Genomic DNA, 18,747 nt, shown 5'->3' on the forward strand with positions numbered 1-18,747 from the left:
ATGAATCATTGGACACTACATCAAAAACTAATGATGTACTATACAGTGGTTAACTGAACATAATAAAATAAATAAATAAAATCATTCCTTTAGAAGTGAGTTAAGAGTAGATTTTTACCTTGACTACTAGGCTGCTAGGCCAAAGGTTAAATGAATACTCATTAATTAGACATGATTCAAAGGATTAATAGAACTACTCTTGAGTCCAAACTGGGAATCAAAACATACACAATGCTCTGTGATGTAATTAAATTAAGGAAGCCTAAGAAACCCATTTGTAAGGTTACAAAATAAAATCCAGGGTTAAACTCATCTCTACAGACCACCAAGGTTTTAAAGAAATGGATGGAGAGTGGTCAAATTGGACTCAAAGCTACTCCTGCTCTTATTTGCCCAGATGCAATGGGGCTGGGGATCTGGCTAATACTTAAATCAAGCAAGCCAGGGTGCCTGGATGGCTCAGTTGGTTAAGCAACTGCCTTCAGCTCAGGTCATGATCCCAGAGTCCTGGGATCGGATCCCACATCAGGCTCCCAGCTCCATGGGGAATCTGCTTCTCCCTCTGACCTTCTCCCCTCTCAGGCTCTCTCTCATTCTCTCTCAAATAAATAAAATCTTTCAAAAATATAATAAATCAAGTAACACTGTCAACCACTGGGAATGCTGCTTTGAGGGGAGTGAATACAACACAGTTAAGGGCTTCGGCTCTTGACTCAGAAAACCTGGGTTTAAATCCTGGCTCATCTAGGTACTGAACTTGGGCAAATTTTATGTTCTCTTTATGCTTTAATTTCCTCATCTGTACAATGAGAATAATAATATACTCAAAATATTAAAGTGGTAATTGTAAGAATATATAATACGTAGGATGAATACCCAATTTTTGCATCAACATAAATGGGACAGGAGGAGATTATGCTGAGTGAACTAAGTCAAGCAGAGAAAGACAATTATCATATGGTTTCACTTATTTATGGAACATAAGGAATAGCATGGAGGACATTAGGAGAAGGAAGGGGGGAAATCAAAAGGGGAGACAAACCGTGAGAGATTGTGGACTCCAGGAAACAAAAGGATGGTTTTAGAAAAGAAAGGGTTGGGAAAATGAGAAGCCTGGTGATGGATATTAAGGAGGGCATGGATTACATGGAGCACTGGCTGTTATATGCAAACAACCATGGGAACACTACATCAAAAACTAATGATGTACTACTGTATGGTGACTAACATAACACAATAAAAAATTTTTTAAAAATTTTTAAAAAGGACATTTGATCTACAGTAAAACAAAAGACTATATAATATGTTAAATAGTATCAGGCATTTAGTAAGTCAGATGCTATTAACTCTCATTATCAACACTCGTAGTAATAGATAGCACCAGGGAAATTTAAGGGGAGTATTGGCCAAGGAAGAAAAAAATGATTCTGAAACAAACTGAGGGTTGCTGGGGGGAGGGGGTTTGGGAGAAGGGGGTGGGATTATGGACATTGGGGAGGGTATGTGCTTTGGTGAGTGCTGTGAAGTGTGTAAACCTGGTGATTCACAGACCTGTACCCCTGGGGATAAAAATATATGTTTATAAAAAATAAAAAATAAATAAAAATAAATAAAAAAAAATACAGTAAAAAAAAAAAAAAAGAATATATTACCAATATAGTTCACGGAAGAGATGTCAGAGGAAAAGAAGAACCCAACTTTATGGGCATCTTTAGGGTATGGAGTTAGAGATTATCTCATGGATTCAAAACCACCAATACCGATTTCAGTAGCAGACTATCTGACCGCTTTTCCTGCTGAGGAATAGCTAGGATTCATATACAGCATTCTAACTGATGTGGAAAACAAAGGCAGATGTAAGTATAGATAAAGTTCCTTATAAAGTGCAGCCCAATGACAAATATTTGAGGTGAGCATAGTATAACCTTCCTCCAGGAACTCCCAACTGTCTTAATGTTAATGCTCTGATAGAGGGAAAAACAACCTTAGCTTGATGGTAGCTAGGTCTCCAGATTTCTGTGTGTCTTCTTTAGCATATGAAAATCCTTTAGCATACGAAAATCAGGAAGCTTACCTGATCTTTACCTCCCCCAACTCCACAATATTTGTTCCCAAATAGTTCCTCACAATACCAGGGCAGTCTTTCTGCCCTCAAGTATTCTTTCTAGGCCATTAACTCTGAACCCCAACATTTCCACAAGTATTCTCAAGCATTCTTTCTTGGCCATTGACTCTGAACCCCAACAATTCCACATCACAACCACAATGGATCAACAAGCAGAAACAAAATTCCAATTATAAGTCCAGATTGAGAGAACTTCTACAGAAAACCAACTAATAGGCCATGGAATATAGTTCAAATGTTCCACTTAAATCTCTATAGAAATAATTTATAGCCAAGATTATTCTCAGATTTTACCACAAGCCAGAGCAGAACAGAATTATAAATTCTTTCTGTTTTTAAGTGGCTATTGAGGAACATGATAGTGGTGAGAATAAGTCTGAAAATGGTATGAATTAATCAGTATTAGATGACTAGAGTGTTTAAATGGAGGACATTGGAGATCACTTCAGACTGTGATAGTCTAAGATTTTACCAAAAAGGGGGACACATCCTGGGTGTTTATATTGGATTTAAATAATACAGAAAGGATTGGAGGTTTGGGGTTGTAGAAGGCAGACGCATCAGTTACTCAATGATATCAAAACCTCAGATCAAGAAAAGAATAAATTTTAAAATTATTTGAAAAATAATGAGTTTCTTTTTCTGGAACAAACTTCAAGTAAAAGAGTAATGAGAGGGAAAATTAGAGAAATAAGAAAGCACCAGCATGTTAGAAAGTGTTGTGTCTCTAGATAGGAAGTCTAAACTTTAATGATAAATGAAGGAAATCACTAGAGATTTTAAGAAATGACCCTGACAGTAGGATAGATACAGGAAACAAAAAGCCGGAGACAAAAATGTCTAGAAATCTATTAATTTTACCTAGCCCTTCTACCAAAAGGTTCCTCCTATTTGAAATCTTATAATACTTTATCTAGGTCTCTTTCATAAGCATTACTTTTATATATATTTTATTTTATCTACTAGAAGCAGCAGAACTTACTGGTTCAGACCATAAACTCTGGGGCCAGGCTCCCCAAGTCCAAATCCCAGTTGCACTAAGTCCTTAGTGCCTATCTATGCCTTAGTTTCCTTATCTACGAAATGGAGATAAATCATAGAACTTGCTTCAAAGTGTTGTTATAAAGATTAGATCACTCAATACACATAAAGTTTTTAGAGCAAAGCCTGGCACATAGTAAATAGAATAGCTTTAGCAATTACCATTTTTAAGAGTCTTGACAGCAGGATCTGTGTCAAAATCAACTTTGTCTCTCCAAAAGTATCTAACACAGTAGTAAGTACTGAATAATTGCTAAGAACAATGAAAAAGAATGTAAAGTAGCCACAGTGGGAATGTGACGGAAAACCAACAGGATTCAACAAACCACTGAATAAAGACTGGGAAGGAAAAGACATATGCAGATGCCCATCAGAGAGCAAACCCGAGTGACAGAGAGGATAACAACAGGATTAAGAGAAGGCCAGAAAAGAAGCTGTTTCTGAATGAAAGGGAGGTTCAGAATGTCTGGTTTTAGACATCTTAAGGCTAATATGAAAATGAGTTACAACAGCTTTGGCAGGACTGAAACTCTGGTGAGGAGCACAAGTGTGCCATATTTTGGAAGTCTGTTACATGAAGACAAGAGCAGAAGAAACTTAAAGTTACTGATTTGTAACTTAGATTTTTCACTAAGACTACCTTGGCACTGAGGTGGGGGGAGAGTTCCAAGATGGTGGAGTAGTAGGGGGACCCTGAACTTGCCTTGTCCTTTGAATACCATTAGATCAACTTTCATATTTTTAACAACTAGGAAAAGGATCGGAAGAATATGGAAACAACCTCCAGAGCTGGAGCCAGGGAATTTGGCAGAGGCAAGTTTCAGAGCCCTGTACTGGGGGATAGGGAAGCCCCGCAGCTGGAAGAGGGGAAAGCCCAGTTGGAGGAGCAGTCAGGAAGAGGGAGATGGTTGGACAGATTGCAGCGGTTTATAACCTCACAGTAAGCCATGATGAGTAGGTCTCTGTGTTACTCAGGGAAAGAGTGCTCCCTGTCCTCGAGGGCATTTGGAGGAGCATATTTGTCCTCTCCAGAGACAAGGGGACAGCTGGGAGCCATTGAGTGGACCTTAGCAGCACCATCAGAGGAGCACACAGAGGGCAGAAAACCTCTTAACTTTTTGGTGTGAACCACAATAGTCTTAAACCTCTGTGTGTGTGCCAATCGACCCCTTTGCTGGGACTGACAGAGCAAGTACAGACTGCAACAGATTGAGGATAACCTGATCGCTGCTTTTTGCTATCTGGCACAATAGATTCAAGCCTCTACAATGGCTTTTCTGGGACAAAGGGGTGTAGAGGACTAAGTTGAGTGCAGATGGCTGATAACCTGGCTCCAGCTTTTCGCTGAGCATTACAATAAACTCTAGCCTCTGAGTGTCCATTGTGCGACAGCTTTTAAGGAATGGGTCAGTGCTGGGTATACCCTGAGCCTCCCCACTGAAAGGGCATGCACATTACTAGGCCCTTTAAAACTTAGGGTTTTGAATCCCAACCACTGGCCAGAGTTAAAATACAGGAAATTTCTAGCTCTGGGTGTACCAACAACCTGGGCACAGACAGGTTAGGGCAGGGAACTGATGAGGGCCCAGGTCAAAGGAGATTGATCGCTTTTGTAAGACAGACAGCTGAGCAGGAGCTTCTGGGAGTCCTCCTCCCCGGAGACAAGAGTAAGGTGATGTCATATTCTACCTCTTACACCATCCATTCCTCCTCCCACCCACCAGCACAGTCAGATGCCAGAGAGAAACACAGCATCTCTAGTGGAGGTTGGAGTCCCCTACACTAAACCCCACCCTTCTCAACTGGCAGGAACATCTTTAGGAGAGCAAGTCAGTTTGTTAATGAGAACAGAAGGCCTCTCCCTCAGAAGACCAACACAAATCACCCTCCCCATACTAAGTCTACTGATTAAAGAACATCAGCTCCCAGTTTAACTTCACAAACAAGTCAAAGCATACGTACTTAAAGGAACAAACACTTCCCACTACAAGCAAGGAGGAACTATGTAGAGGAAGGACCAGGGGAAAGAGCAGTCAAAACACAAAAGCAGAGTGTACACAGCATGCAGCAGAATCACTTCCTGAAAATGTTGTTGATATTATTATTGCTGTTTTTGCTGTGGGTTTTTTTTTTTCCCCCTTTTTCTTTCCACCTTTCTTTTCTGGACAAAATGACTAGAAGGAGAAATCACAGTAAAAGAAAGTACCAGAGGTAGCATTCTGCCATAGATTTAATCAATATGGATATAAGTAAGATGTTGGAACTAAAATCCAGAACAACTATAAAGATACTAGCTGCCCTTGAAGAAAAAAAAAAAAAAACCATAAAAGACACTAGAGAATCCCTTACTACAGAAATAAAAGAACTAAAATCTGATTGGGCCAAAATTAAAAATGCTATTACTGAAATGCAATTAAAAAAAAAAAAAATGGAGGCTCTAACTTCTGGGTAAATGAGGCAGAAGAGAAGGCCAGTAGTTTAGAAGACAAAATGATGGGAAGTAATGAAGCTGAGAAAAAGAGAAAAAAAAACTACTGGATCATGAGGGGAGAATTTGAGAAATCAGTGATACCATAAAGCTCAATAATACTTGAATAATAGGGGTGCCAGAAGATGAGGGGGGCAGGTTTATTTGACCAAATTAAAGCTAAAAATTTCCCTAATCTGGGGAAGGAAACAGGTATTCAAATCCAGGAGGCACAGAAAACCCCCATCAAAATCAATAAAAATAGGTCCACACCCCAACATATACTAGTGGGGCTTGAAAATTTCAGAGATAAAGAGAAAATCCTGAAAGCAGCTTGATATAAAGGGTCCTTAACCTGCAAATGTAGAAACATAAACCAGGCAACAGACCTATCCACAGAGACCTGGAAGGCCAGAAAGGACAAGGTGCTAAATGAGAAAATATGCAATCAAGAATACTTTATCCAGAAAGATTGTTATTCAGAATGGAATGTGTGATCACTGAACCAACCCTGCAAGAAATATTAAAGGGGATCATTTGAGTGAAGAGAGAGTATAAAAGTAACAAAGATCAGAAAGGAACAGAGACAACCTATAGAAACAGTGAGTTTAAAGATAAGACAGTGGCACAAAATTTATATCTTTCAATAATCCCTCTGGATGGAAATGGACTAAAAGCTCCAATTGAAAGACAATGGATATCAGATTGGATTTTTTAAAAAAAAGACCCATCAATAGGCTGTCTACAGGAGACTCATTTTAGACCCAAAGATTGAAAGGGGGTGGGGATAACTATTTATCATGCTAATGGACATCAAAAGAAAGCTAGGGTAGCAATCCTTATATCACACAAATTAGATTTTAAACCAAAGACTGTAATAAGAAATGAAGAGGGACACTATATTATAATTAAAGGGTCTATCCAACAATGAGATCTAACAATTGTAAATATTTATGCCCCTAACTTGGGAGCAGCCAATTAACTAATAACAAAATTAAAGATACACACTGATAGTAATACAATAGTAGTAGGGGACTTTAACACTCCACTAACAGCAATGGACAGATCATCTAAGCAGAAGATCAACAATGAAACAAGGGCTTTGAATGACACACACTGGACTTCACAGATATATTCAGAACATTGCATCCTAAAACAACAGAATATACATTCTTCTTGACTTATTCGCTAAGCATGATACGCTCTAGTTCCATCCATGTTGTCGCAAATGGCAAGATTTCATTTCTTTTGATGGCTGCATAGTATTCCATTGTGTATATAAGTCAAGCAGAGAAAGACAACTATCATATGATCTCCCTGATATGAGGAAGTGGTGATGCAACATGGGGGCTTAAGTGGGTAGGAGAAGAATTAATGAAACAAGATGGGACTGGGAGGGAGACAAACCATAAGTGACTCTTAATCTTACAAAACAAACTGAGGTTGCTGGGGGAGGGAGGTTTGGAGAAGGGGGGGTGGGGTTATGGACATTGGGGAGGGTATGTGCTTTGGTGAGTGCTGATTCACAGACCTGTACCCCTGGGGATAAAAATACATGTTAATAAAAAATTTAAAAATTAAAAAAAAAAAAAGAATATACATTCTTCTTGAGTGCACATGGAACATTCTCCAGAATAGATCATATACTGGCTCACAAATCAGGTATCAACTGGTACTAAAAGATGAGGATATTCCCTGCATATTCTCAGACCATGATGCTTTAAAATTTGGAACTCATTCACAAGAGAAAATTCGGAAGGAACACAAATACATGGAGGTTAAAGAGCATCCTACTAAAGAATAAATGAATCAACCAGAAAATTAAAGAAAATTTTTAAAAATTCATGGAAGCAAATGAAAATTAAAACACAAAATTTCAGAACCTTTGGGATGCAGCAAAGGTGGTCCTAGAAAGGCAGTATATAGCAATACAGGCTTTTCTCAAGAACAAGAAAAGGCTCAAATATGCAAGTTAATCTTATAACTAAAGGAGCCATAAAAAAGCACAGCAAATAAAGGCTAAACCCAGCAACAGAAGAGAAATAATAAAGATTAGAGCAGAAACCAATTAAATAGCAGAAACCAATTAAAATAAAAAAAATAATAAAAGAACAGTAGAACAGATCAATGAAACTAGGAGCAAGTTCTTTGAAAGAATTAATAAAAACAATAAACCCCTAGCCAGACTTAACAAAGAGAAAAGAGAAAGGATCTAAATTAGTAAAATTACAAATGAAAGAGGAGAGATCACAACACTGAAGAATTACAATTATACAAATATATTACATCAACTATATGTGAACAAATGGGCAATGTTGAAGAAATAGATACATTCATAGAACATATGAAGTACCAAAATTGAACCAGGAAGAAATAGAAAAACTGAACAGACCCATAACCACTAAGGAAACTGAAGCAGTAATCAAAAATCTCCCAAAAAACAAAAGTCCAGAGCTAGATGGCTTCCCAAGGAAATTCTACCAAAGATTTAAAGAATTAATATGTATTTTTCTGAAGCTGTTGCAAAAAACAGAAACAGAAGGAAAATTTCCAAACTCCTTCTATGTGGCCAGAATTACTTTGATCCCCAAACCAGACCAAACCTACCAAAAAGGAGAATTACAGATCAATGTCCCTGACGAACATGGATGCCAAAATTCTCACCAAGATACTAGTCAATAGGATGCAACAGTGCCTTAAAAGGTTTTTCACCACAACCAAATGAGATTTATTCCTGGGCTGCAAGGATGGTTCAATATTCACAAATCAATCAATTTGATATCCTACATTAATAAAAGAAAGGACAAGAACCATATCATCCTCTCAATAGAGGCAGAAAAACTATTTGACAAAACACAGCATCCTTTCTTGACTTAAAACTCTTCACAGTATAGGGATAGAGGGAACATACCTCAATATCATAGAAGCCATATATAAAAAGCCCACAGCAAATATCATTCTCAATAGGAAACAGAACTATTCCCCTAAGGTCAGGAACCCAAGAGGGATGTCCACTTTCACCAATGTTGTTCAACATAGTACTAGAAGTCCTAGCCTAAGCAATCAAAGAAAAAGAAATAAATCAGCATCCAAATTGGCAAAGAACTCAAACTTTCACTCTTCACAGATGACATGATAATCTTTGTAGGAAACACAAAAGACTTCAACCCCAAAATTGCTAGAACTCATTCAGGAATTTATCAAAGTTATAAGACATAAAATCAATGCACAGAAATCAGTTGCATTCCTATACACTAACAAGGGAACAGAAGAAAAAGAAATTAAGGAAATAATCCCATTTACAATGGCACCAAATACCATAAGATACCTAGAAATAAACCTAACCAAAGAGGTAAATGATCTGTTACCCAAAAGCTAGAGAACACTTATGAAAGAATTGAGGAAGACATAAAGAAATGGAAAAACTGTCCATGCTCACGGATTGGAAGAACAAATATTGTGAAAATGTCTATAAAGTAATCTATACATTCAATGCAATCCATATCAAAATACCATCAACATTTTTCACAGAGCTGAAACAAATAATCCTAAAACTTGTACAGAACCAGAAAAGACCCCGAATAGCCAAAGGAATGTTGAAAGAGAAAACCAAAGCTATGGCATCACAATTCTGGACTTTAAGCTCTATCACAAAATTGGAATCATCAAGATAGCATGGTACTGGCATAAAAACAGACAAATAAATTAAAGTAACAGAATAGAGAACCCAGAAATGAACCCTCAACTCTATGTTTAGATAATCTTTGACAAAGCAGGAAATAATGTTCACTGGAAAAAAGACAGTCTTTTCAACAAACAGTGTTGGGAAAATTGGACATCCACTTGTAGGAAAATGAAACTGGACCACTTTCTTACACCAAACATAAAAATAAACTCAAAATGGATGAAAGATCTAAATGTGAGACAGGAATCCATCAAAATCCTTGAGGAGAATATGGCCAGCAACATCTCTGACCTTGGCCACAGCAACTTCTTGCTAGACACGTTTCCAAAAGCAAGGGAAACAAAAGCAAAAATGAAATATTGGGACTTCATCAAGATAAAAATCTTTTGCATAGCAAAGGAAACAGCCAATAAAACTAAAAGACAACCAAGAGAATGGGAGAAGATATTTTCAAATGACATATCAGATAAAGGGCTGGTATCCAAAGTCTAGAAAGAACTTATCAAACTCAACACCCAAAGAACAAGGAATCTAGTCAAGAAATGGGCAGAGGACACAAATAGACATTTCTCCAAACATGTCAGACAGACAGATGGTCAACAGACACATGAATAAATGCTCAATATCACTCAGCATCAGGAAAATACAAACCAAAACCATAATGAGATACCACCTCACAATGGTCAGAATGGCTAAAATGAACAAGTCAGGAAACAAGAAATGGTGAGATGTGGAGAAAGGGGACCCCTTTTACACTGCTGGTGGGCATGCAAGCAGGTACAGAGACTCTGAAAAACAGCATAGAGATTTCTCAAAAAGCTAAAAATAGAGTTACCCAACAACCCAGAAATTGCACTATTAGGGATTTATCCTAAAGATACAAATGTAGTGACCTGAAGGGGCACCTACACCCTTAATGTTTATAGCAGCAATGTCCACAATAGCCAAACTATAGAAAGAGCACAGATATCAATCAACAGGTGAATGACTAAAGAAATGTGATATATATATATATATACATACATATGTGTATACACACACACACACACACATATTCTTCTTTTTTCTTTATTCATATATATATATGGAATATTATGCAGCCATTAAAAATTAAAATCTTGCCATTTGCAATGATGACGATGAAACTAGAGAGTATTATGCTAAGTGAAATAAGTCAATCAGAGAAAGAAAATTATCATATGATTTCACTCATATGTAGAATTTAAGAAACAAAACAGAGGATCATAGGGGAAGGGAGGGAAAAATAAAAGAAGATGAAATCAGAGAGGGAGAAAAAATAATGATGGGAAATTAAACTGAAGTTTGCTGGAGGGGATGGGGTGGTGAGATGGGGTAACTGGGTGATGGCCATTAAGGAGGGTACTTGATGTAATGAGTACTGTGTGTTAACATGCACCTAATGAAATACTAACCTCTACCTCTGAAACTAATAACATACTATATGTAAATTAATTGAATTTAAATAAAACAAAATTAAAGACTACCTTCTTTCCATTTAATTCAAATTAGTTAGGTATTGTGTTCATATTCATGATCTCATCTAAATCAGTCTGCTATAAATTATAGCCAAATACAAAACTAAATGCAGTAAAAAAAAATTCATATTTTAACATCATTATAGAAATTCAACCATTTTATTGGGCTTCCTATATAACTAAATAGTAAAATGTTAAAAGTTAACAATAATAAAAGGTAACTTAGAACTTACCCTGAATCACAGAAACAGTTCCACAGTCCTTGGCCATGACTCCAGAGTAGGCGATTAAAAACCCGGTTGAAAATCCTATATAAACTTACTTCCTCAACATCAGGTACCTTCCAGATACGTGGAAGAATTGTACGAATACTTGTTTTTACTATGTCCAAAACCTAGTGGAAAAAACAAAGTTATTTCAAAATCTAAGCATGTAAGTGTGTGTCTAAAATTCGAAGATGAATATATATAATTCAAACACAAATTCATACACACACTTATACACACTCATTCACTGAACAACAGGATAGAGTAAAAATCCCAGAAATGGGTCCATGAATTTGTGAAACTCTAGTGTATGATGTAGGTGGCAAGTCAGACCATTGGTATAAGAAGAGATTAAGTTTAAAATTTAAACCTCAGTTAAATCTAAATTAAATCAATAAATGGAGACTGAAAAATAGCAAGTTTTACTAAGAAAGTAAAGTTGAATCCTCACTCAACTAACAAAAATCAACTCTAGAGGGATTAGGACCTTAGGATTAAAAAATAAATCATTTAATATATTACTGAAAACTCACTATTGGTGAATATCTTTTCATTTTTAGGTTAGAAAAAGATTACTTTAAGTCATAAAAAAATTTACAGACCATAAAATATTAATAAATTGATTATACTAAAGTTAAGAACTTCTGGACACCGAAAGATACCTTAAGGAAAATAAAAGATCAAGTTACAAACTTGGAAAATATATTTAAAACATACCTCTAACAAAAGATTAATATCAGAAATACATAATGAATGCCTAACAAATTGCTAACACAAGCACTCACAACGTAGGGGGAAGAAAACGGACAAGAAACATGAACTGGAGTTTTACAGAAGAGGAAATAAATTTGCCCAATATATATAATAAATATTAAAACTATAATAAGATATCACTTCATGTCCATTTAACAGACAAAAATTAAAAGTCTGACAATACTAAGTGTTGGAGAGCTAGGGGTTATTCAGGGTTTCTTAGACATTATTGGTGGGAGTACCAATTGGTACAGTTGCTCAAAAATAGCTTGGGATTATCTCCCAAAGTTAATAATTCATATACCCTATAACCCAGCAATTTTATTCCTAAGAGAAACTCTCTCAGGGGTTAAAAACAAGACTCATGTACAAGAATGTTCTAACAGCTGTTCATAATTGCAAACACCTGGGAAGAACCCAATTGTCCTTCAGTGGGAGAGTGAACAAATACACTGGTACACTCATTACCTTTAACTATTATATAGAAATCAAGATGAATGAAATACAATGCACAAAACACAGAGTATCCTAGTAACATAATATTAAACTTTTTAAAAATGCAAACCTAAGATTATAGATTATATCCTAGTAACATATTATTAAACTTTTAAAAATGTAAACCCGAGATTATAGTATAGATAGTATTTTAATAGAAGTAAAAACAACTAAATTTAAATTCCATATGGAGAATAAACATAGACATAATAAGAATTTATAAAAATAGAAAGGACTAGTGAATCCTGAATTTAAGAAAATGGCTACCTGAGACACAGGGAGGATCCAGGGAGATGGAGGAGACGCATTTGGTTAGATGAATAAAGATAATAATAATAATATTAAGATAATAATAGGATAAGAAGATAATAATATGTCATTGCCAGAAGATAGCTTTTGTTTTGGATGTTGGGGTCACCAATGATAAAACTAACCTTAAAAACACTAAATGAAAGCAGGCCAAAGACTTACCAATGATGAGAGAGTATCATGAAATAAGGACTAGGACTAATCTAATTCTGAACAACTGAAATCCTAGAGGTTCTAAAAAAGAATCATAAACCCAAAAAGTGACTTTGTCCAATTTATGTGTATTTAATATTTATACAATGCAAGTATTTCCAATGAAAACTCTTTTTTTAAAAAAGCACCAACAAATATAGTTGTTCAAATTTCAGTTCACCAAAGTAGATTTTCACTTTTTTTTTTTTTTTTTCTTAAGTAATCTCTACATCCAACATGGGGCTTGAACTCACAGCCCTGAAAGTTGCACGCTCTACTGACTGAGCCAGGCACCCCAGGTGTTTGCTTCTTGTTTTAAGTATCTGATTGAAGGAACTGCCTATAAATATGTGAGTGAGTCGTGAGGAGAGTAAGAAGCTTGCAAATGTAAGGGCTGAAGTAGGATGGATTTCTCCTCTCTTAATTGGCACAAATGTCTAAAGAATTGGAAGCAGATAAAAGAATTACTTAATTTGTCTCTCTTTAAAACAGCCACAGTTTAAAAAGTGATACTCCTTATTTCTGATAAGGCACACGTAGAATAAATATCTGTCAAGTCAATTCAGTAAAAAGTTTTCAAAATATTTTATTTTGAGAAGAATGTCAACTTCAGCTTCTCATGAGGAATGGCGTGAGCAGCCTCAGGCTTTCCCTTCCCATTTCTGCTTCCTTCCCCCATGAAGTGGGAACAGTGCTACAACCCCCACAGCAGGTCAGGGGCATGTCAGATGAGGGGGCGGAGAATAAGGAGAGAGAATGCAATCTGCAATAAAGTCGCTTGGGAAAAGCTTGTTACTACAGATAACAAATGTTTAAGAAGGATTTATTTTTTAAACTTTACTATGAATTACTCACAAGAATACTGCTATGTCCATTGGGCATGAATGCATACCTTTATATTTTTTACAATTTTCATTTAATCTATTAGTTTACCTCTATATTTTCTTAATGTGGAAAGCAGTACCCATGACTGATGTGGTGGAAGTGTCCACACTAGCAGTAAATGATACATTTAAGTCATTTCTCTATTTTCCTTCCTACTTTCTTTAAAGATTTTGTTTTGGGGTTTGTTTTTTTTCTTTTTACATACAGAGATCACAAGTAGGCAGAGAGGCAGGCAGAGAGAGAGAGGAAGAAGTAGGCTCCCCGCTGAGCAGAGAGCCTGATGCAGGGCTTGATCCCGGGACCATGAGATCATGACCTCAGCCGAAGGCAGAGGCTTAACCCACCTAGCCACCCAGGCGCCCCTCCTTCCTACTTTCTATGTGAGTAATAACAGGCCAAAAGTTGTAATGCAGGAAAAAAATTTAAAAAGTAGCCATATTTACATTAATTTCATATTCTACTATTTTCTTTTTAAGATTTGTTAATTTATTTTACAGAGGGAAAAAGGACAGAGGGAGAAGGAGAAGAGCAGACTCCCCACTGACGGCAGAGCCCCAGGGCTCCATTTCATGACCTGAGCCAAAATCAAGAGTCTGTCACTCAAAGGACTGAGCCACCCAGGTGCCCCTTTCATACTCTATTATTAAATAATTATTCAGCTTTATAGCTTTGAGGTTATAGATTACTTATTTCTTTTTGAATACATTTTATGGTAAAATACATGTGATGCATAAGAACCAAAAAGAGGGGCGGCTAACATGTATGGTCTGCCTGCTCTATACGAAGCACCGAACTAGTACATTGCTTCGTGGACACCTCTTGGCCACTACTCTGTACGTGCTTTATTCTCACTTTAGAGGATATTTTAAAACTATGATGGTCTAATGTTCTCACACACACATGACAAAAAGCAACTTCTGAAAGTGGCCAGGGAGTTAGGGGTGAAGAATGTTTCTGCTCTACTCCTGATATTTCTCCAACATGGAGAGATGAATAAAATATTCTCAGCCTCTGGCAACACGAGCATCTCTGCTGAGTGGTTTCTCAGAACCATGAGACTAGTATGATCTAGGCAACCCAGGAACTTGCCCCTGTTTCTCCTGAGCCGCTTATGGGGAACATATATTCTCCTTTGCTTCTCTTTGCCTTCAGTTTTAAAGGAGGCACCTGGTTCTGGAGAAAGGAATGGGTTAGAGAGACCTATAATTTGGAGGACACGTGGGCATGCAAACCAAGAGTACAAGAACCTGAGTCCCTCATCTCCACTCTGAGCATTCACATACACTCCTGCCTCTGCTTGGGACAGTCTCCCCTTACCTATTCACCTGGTGAATGTATACAGGGAGACCTTTACCTGCTACTGACCTATGATCCCTTCATCCCCCATTCTTCCCCTATTAATAATTAGCTTGCTTTATTTTAATTTCCTGTTTAATTAATATAAACCATTATCCACATAAAGAGAAGCATTATGCTCATCTTGGGGTAAAAAAAAAAAAAAAAAAAAAAAGCAACCTTACCACATCCCCGAGGCTCAGCAGGTGTTTATCTTAGTGAAACTATTCTTTGAAGCAAAGTGAAATCTATGCAGACAAGGTAAAAATCAAAGCTAACACTTATTGAGGGCTTACTATGGACCTTGCTGTGGATCAGGGATTGTTCTAAACACTTTTACGTATAGCAATTCATTTAGTCCTCAAAACAAAAATATAAGGTAGACACAAATTGGCCCACGGTCCCTTTTCAAAACATGAGGCTAGATTCCATAATCATACATATTACTATTGCTGCAGGAAAATATGTGAACATGCAAACCAGGAGACAAGACAAAAATAATACATAACTTCCTGTCAGGTCATTGTCGTCAGTGGAATTCAGGTAAGTTAGGTTGTATTGCCTAATGGTTATGAAAATTTTTTTTGTTTGTTTTGAGGACATTTTGGGGTCTCATTTTATGGATGAGAACGCTCAGGAATGGAGCAGATAAGTAATTTTGCCAAGATTGCACAGCTGGTAAGTGGACAGCAGTTTAGAAAGATCTTTCCTCCTAAGCACTACCCAGCAACTCAAAATTACTTCACAATTACTTCGATCTAACCAGGTGTCAACAACAAATTGTCACTTCTGGGATTCAGATTTGCCTCTAGTCAAGTAACACTTGGGAAAATGGGTGGTGTCGTAGTGTACAGAGAAGACTGCCCAGGCACCCCCTCCATCAGGGCCAGGGCAAAGGGTCTAATCTGCTTAAAAGGCTATACAGATGGGGAGACACTAACTGCACCTTTAACAAAACATCCACTGAATAATTTTAGCAATACAGAGAGCAGACAGTCAAGAAATCAGACTGGAAAGAGGTAAACTAACGCTAGCTCATGTATAATGCTATTTTGGATAACTGGGTGCTTTGGGGTTAGAACAAAAAGGATAGAAGATGACTAATTTGCAAAACATGAAAACAAATGGCCAGCAAGGTGCCCTTTGTGTTTATCTGTGGACTCAAGTGAGGCTAAGTTATAGAATACAGGTATCCTTTCCTGACATTGTGACTTTTAAAAGCATCCTGATCCAACATTAAGCTCTCCGAGGGAAAAAAATAAATGGGAGATTCATTCAATGAAAACATTAATAAAATGGAAAGATTTGTCTTTTCCATATGAAATATAGCACATTTGAAGGCATGAAGTACACAGATTCATATTTTACAAGAACATACAGATGTTGAGTGACAAACTGCCCCATATGGCTGAACAGTTGGTTCTAAATTAAAATAATGGCATGAGGTGAGGGAGGTTTAGAAATAACATTAAAATCACTACATGCTGTACTAATGGTGCATGCAGTAGCCATGGCTATAGGGTAAAGGCATTTCTGCTGATGCAAAATGAACCACTCTGTACAGCATCGATTTCAGCCCAAATGAAAAAGAGATGGAAAATAATAACATCAAAATGCATGCAGAAGCAACTACACTGGGTATTAAAAAGAAATTGCTATTTAGAGAACAAACACTTGATCAACAAAGATCTTATAGAACCCCCGCATAAATGCAAATATAGTATAAGCTTACTATCACTATATATTTCTCTTCATCCTCCAATCTTAGTTTATGCCTAGATATCACATCAGAGAATAAGCTTTTCAGCAAATCTGGCATTCTTCACAGTGCACCAACACTGCAATATTTTCATACTTAACATATATTCCTTATAAATTATATAAACCAGCTGCATTCTTCGCAGAAAGCTAAATTATGCAACTGTGTGGAGTTACCGCAACATGATGTTAAATAAGATTAGCTGTTTCCATTTTCACCTGGTGAGGATTCCTTTCAGTATTTAATTCCCTCATCCTTGACCTTTAAAGTTTACATCCATTAAGGAAAATCTGAAATAAGGCACGTGAGAGAGTTTGTGTTTGTGGGTTCTAATCTTAGAGTTTTATAACATTTTAATGAGCAACCAGCAAATGCTTTGATTCTGGAACAGGAAAAGGGAGATACTTATTTCAACAATGGCCCATAAATGGAAAAAAGATTTCAATGAGAGTTTTAGGCATTCTGCACCTAGAATAGTGCTTGGGACATGGTGGTCCCCCAATCAATATTGTTGAATGCATGTTAGAATGAGCAAGTAACTAAATGAATGAGTGAACAACTCCCCAAATCTCCAATGTGCTTAGCATAGTTCTTATACAAAATGGCAACCAATAAGTGTTTGTCAACTTAAATCATATTACATACAGCCTTTGAGGGATGCCATTAGACTCACCCTGCTTTCAAGAGCACAGTTAACTGACAGCTTCCCCGTTCAGGAGCCACTGCTACATTCAAGCTTATGCTCTCCTCTGCTCCCAACCAAAGGATTGAGTATGGATGGGAGAATCATAGAGGGGTCATTTTCATCTAGCAAGGTTCCTCTACAGGCAACCTTTATTCTGGCTCCCCGTCAGAGAACTTCACTAGTTTAGGTTTTTCTTCCCCAACCCTCCTGAGCTCCCTTCACCACTGTCAGGTGCAAATAGCAATCTGAAGGTTCTTCCTACCTACTTGAACTCTCTCTTTTATTTTTTGGAGGTGTTTTCTCTTATAAATCTCTTTCACTTCCAATTCTATCTTATCTCTGCTCCCCAGGAGACCAAGCTGACACAGCTTCCAATGATTACTATCATCCCAGCCCTAAGAAGGATAGATCTGATTAACCCACATCTAAATGTAAAGTAGTTAAATCTCCGGTCTTCTAAACAGGTAATTTTTTTATAATATCTAATCCTACATACTACAGTGACCCACATTCTAGGTTTCTTTTTGTTCTCTTGGATGCAGTGTTTTGGCTTTATAGTAAGTAATAGCACAGGTTTCAAACAGATAGGCAAATAAATGGCTAATATATTACAACCCAGCAGACAATTTTTTACACCTCATTTCTACATACTCTACATCAGCCTGCATTTCATACCCTCCAAGGCCAGAGCACCCTCCCTATGAAGTGTCACATCACAAGAACCCTCCAATACTTAATGTTACAAATCTCAGAGAAGTTCTGAGAAGTCACCTGCCCCGAGTAAAGGGCAGAGGCAGTAGTGAACCCAAATCGATGTGACTTCAAGTCTAGTACCTCTTTCCACTATGTAAACATATAACATTTTTAGCTTTTAAAATCTTTTTTCAATGCACTTTTCAACTCACTATTATACTGGCTCTCATGTCACAAGAAAAAAATATTTCAGTCACTCATTCTCATATGTCACTTTACCTCTCATTTCATCGGAAATAAACAAGATTGGGAAGAGGTAGAGGGAAAAAATTTTGATAAATAACATTTTAGATATACATATATATAAAGATATCAGACAAACATATTTAACTTTGTCTCAATGATTATTTTCACCATATATCTCTATATTTATCTAAGCTAAATTTTAAGTATTTCACTTAATTCATTCTAATGCTACTGATTAAGTGAACAAAATGTTTAAAAAAAATCCCAATTAAAAACTCTCTCTTTATGTCAGAGCTCAAGACCTCTATACTACTG

General features: G+C 36.8%; 1 protein-coding gene across 8 annotated transcripts in view; it reads right to left on the minus strand.

The window, feature by feature from the left end:
* TTLL7 (tubulin tyrosine ligase like 7) overlaps positions 1 to 18,747 on the minus strand; it is a 154,874-nt gene that overhangs the window by 19,319 nt on the left and 116,808 nt on the right. For all 8 annotated transcript variants that reach the window (XR_014299910.1, XM_082688140.1, XM_082688134.1 and 5 more), the window contains one exon: positions 11,048 to 11,208. Coding sequence is in view for 7 of the 8 variants with exons in the window: in XM_082688140.1 (XP_082544266.1) it covers positions 11,048 to 11,208 (161 nt within the window). In the remaining variant the exon portion in view is untranslated. The remainder of the gene's footprint in view (positions 1 to 11,047; positions 11,209 to 18,747) is intronic.

Source organism: Mustela nivalis (genome assembly GCF_964662115.1).
Source record: "Mustela nivalis genome assembly, chromosome: 10".
NCBI classification, from domain to species: Eukaryota; Metazoa; Chordata; class Mammalia; order Carnivora; family Mustelidae; genus Mustela; species Mustela nivalis.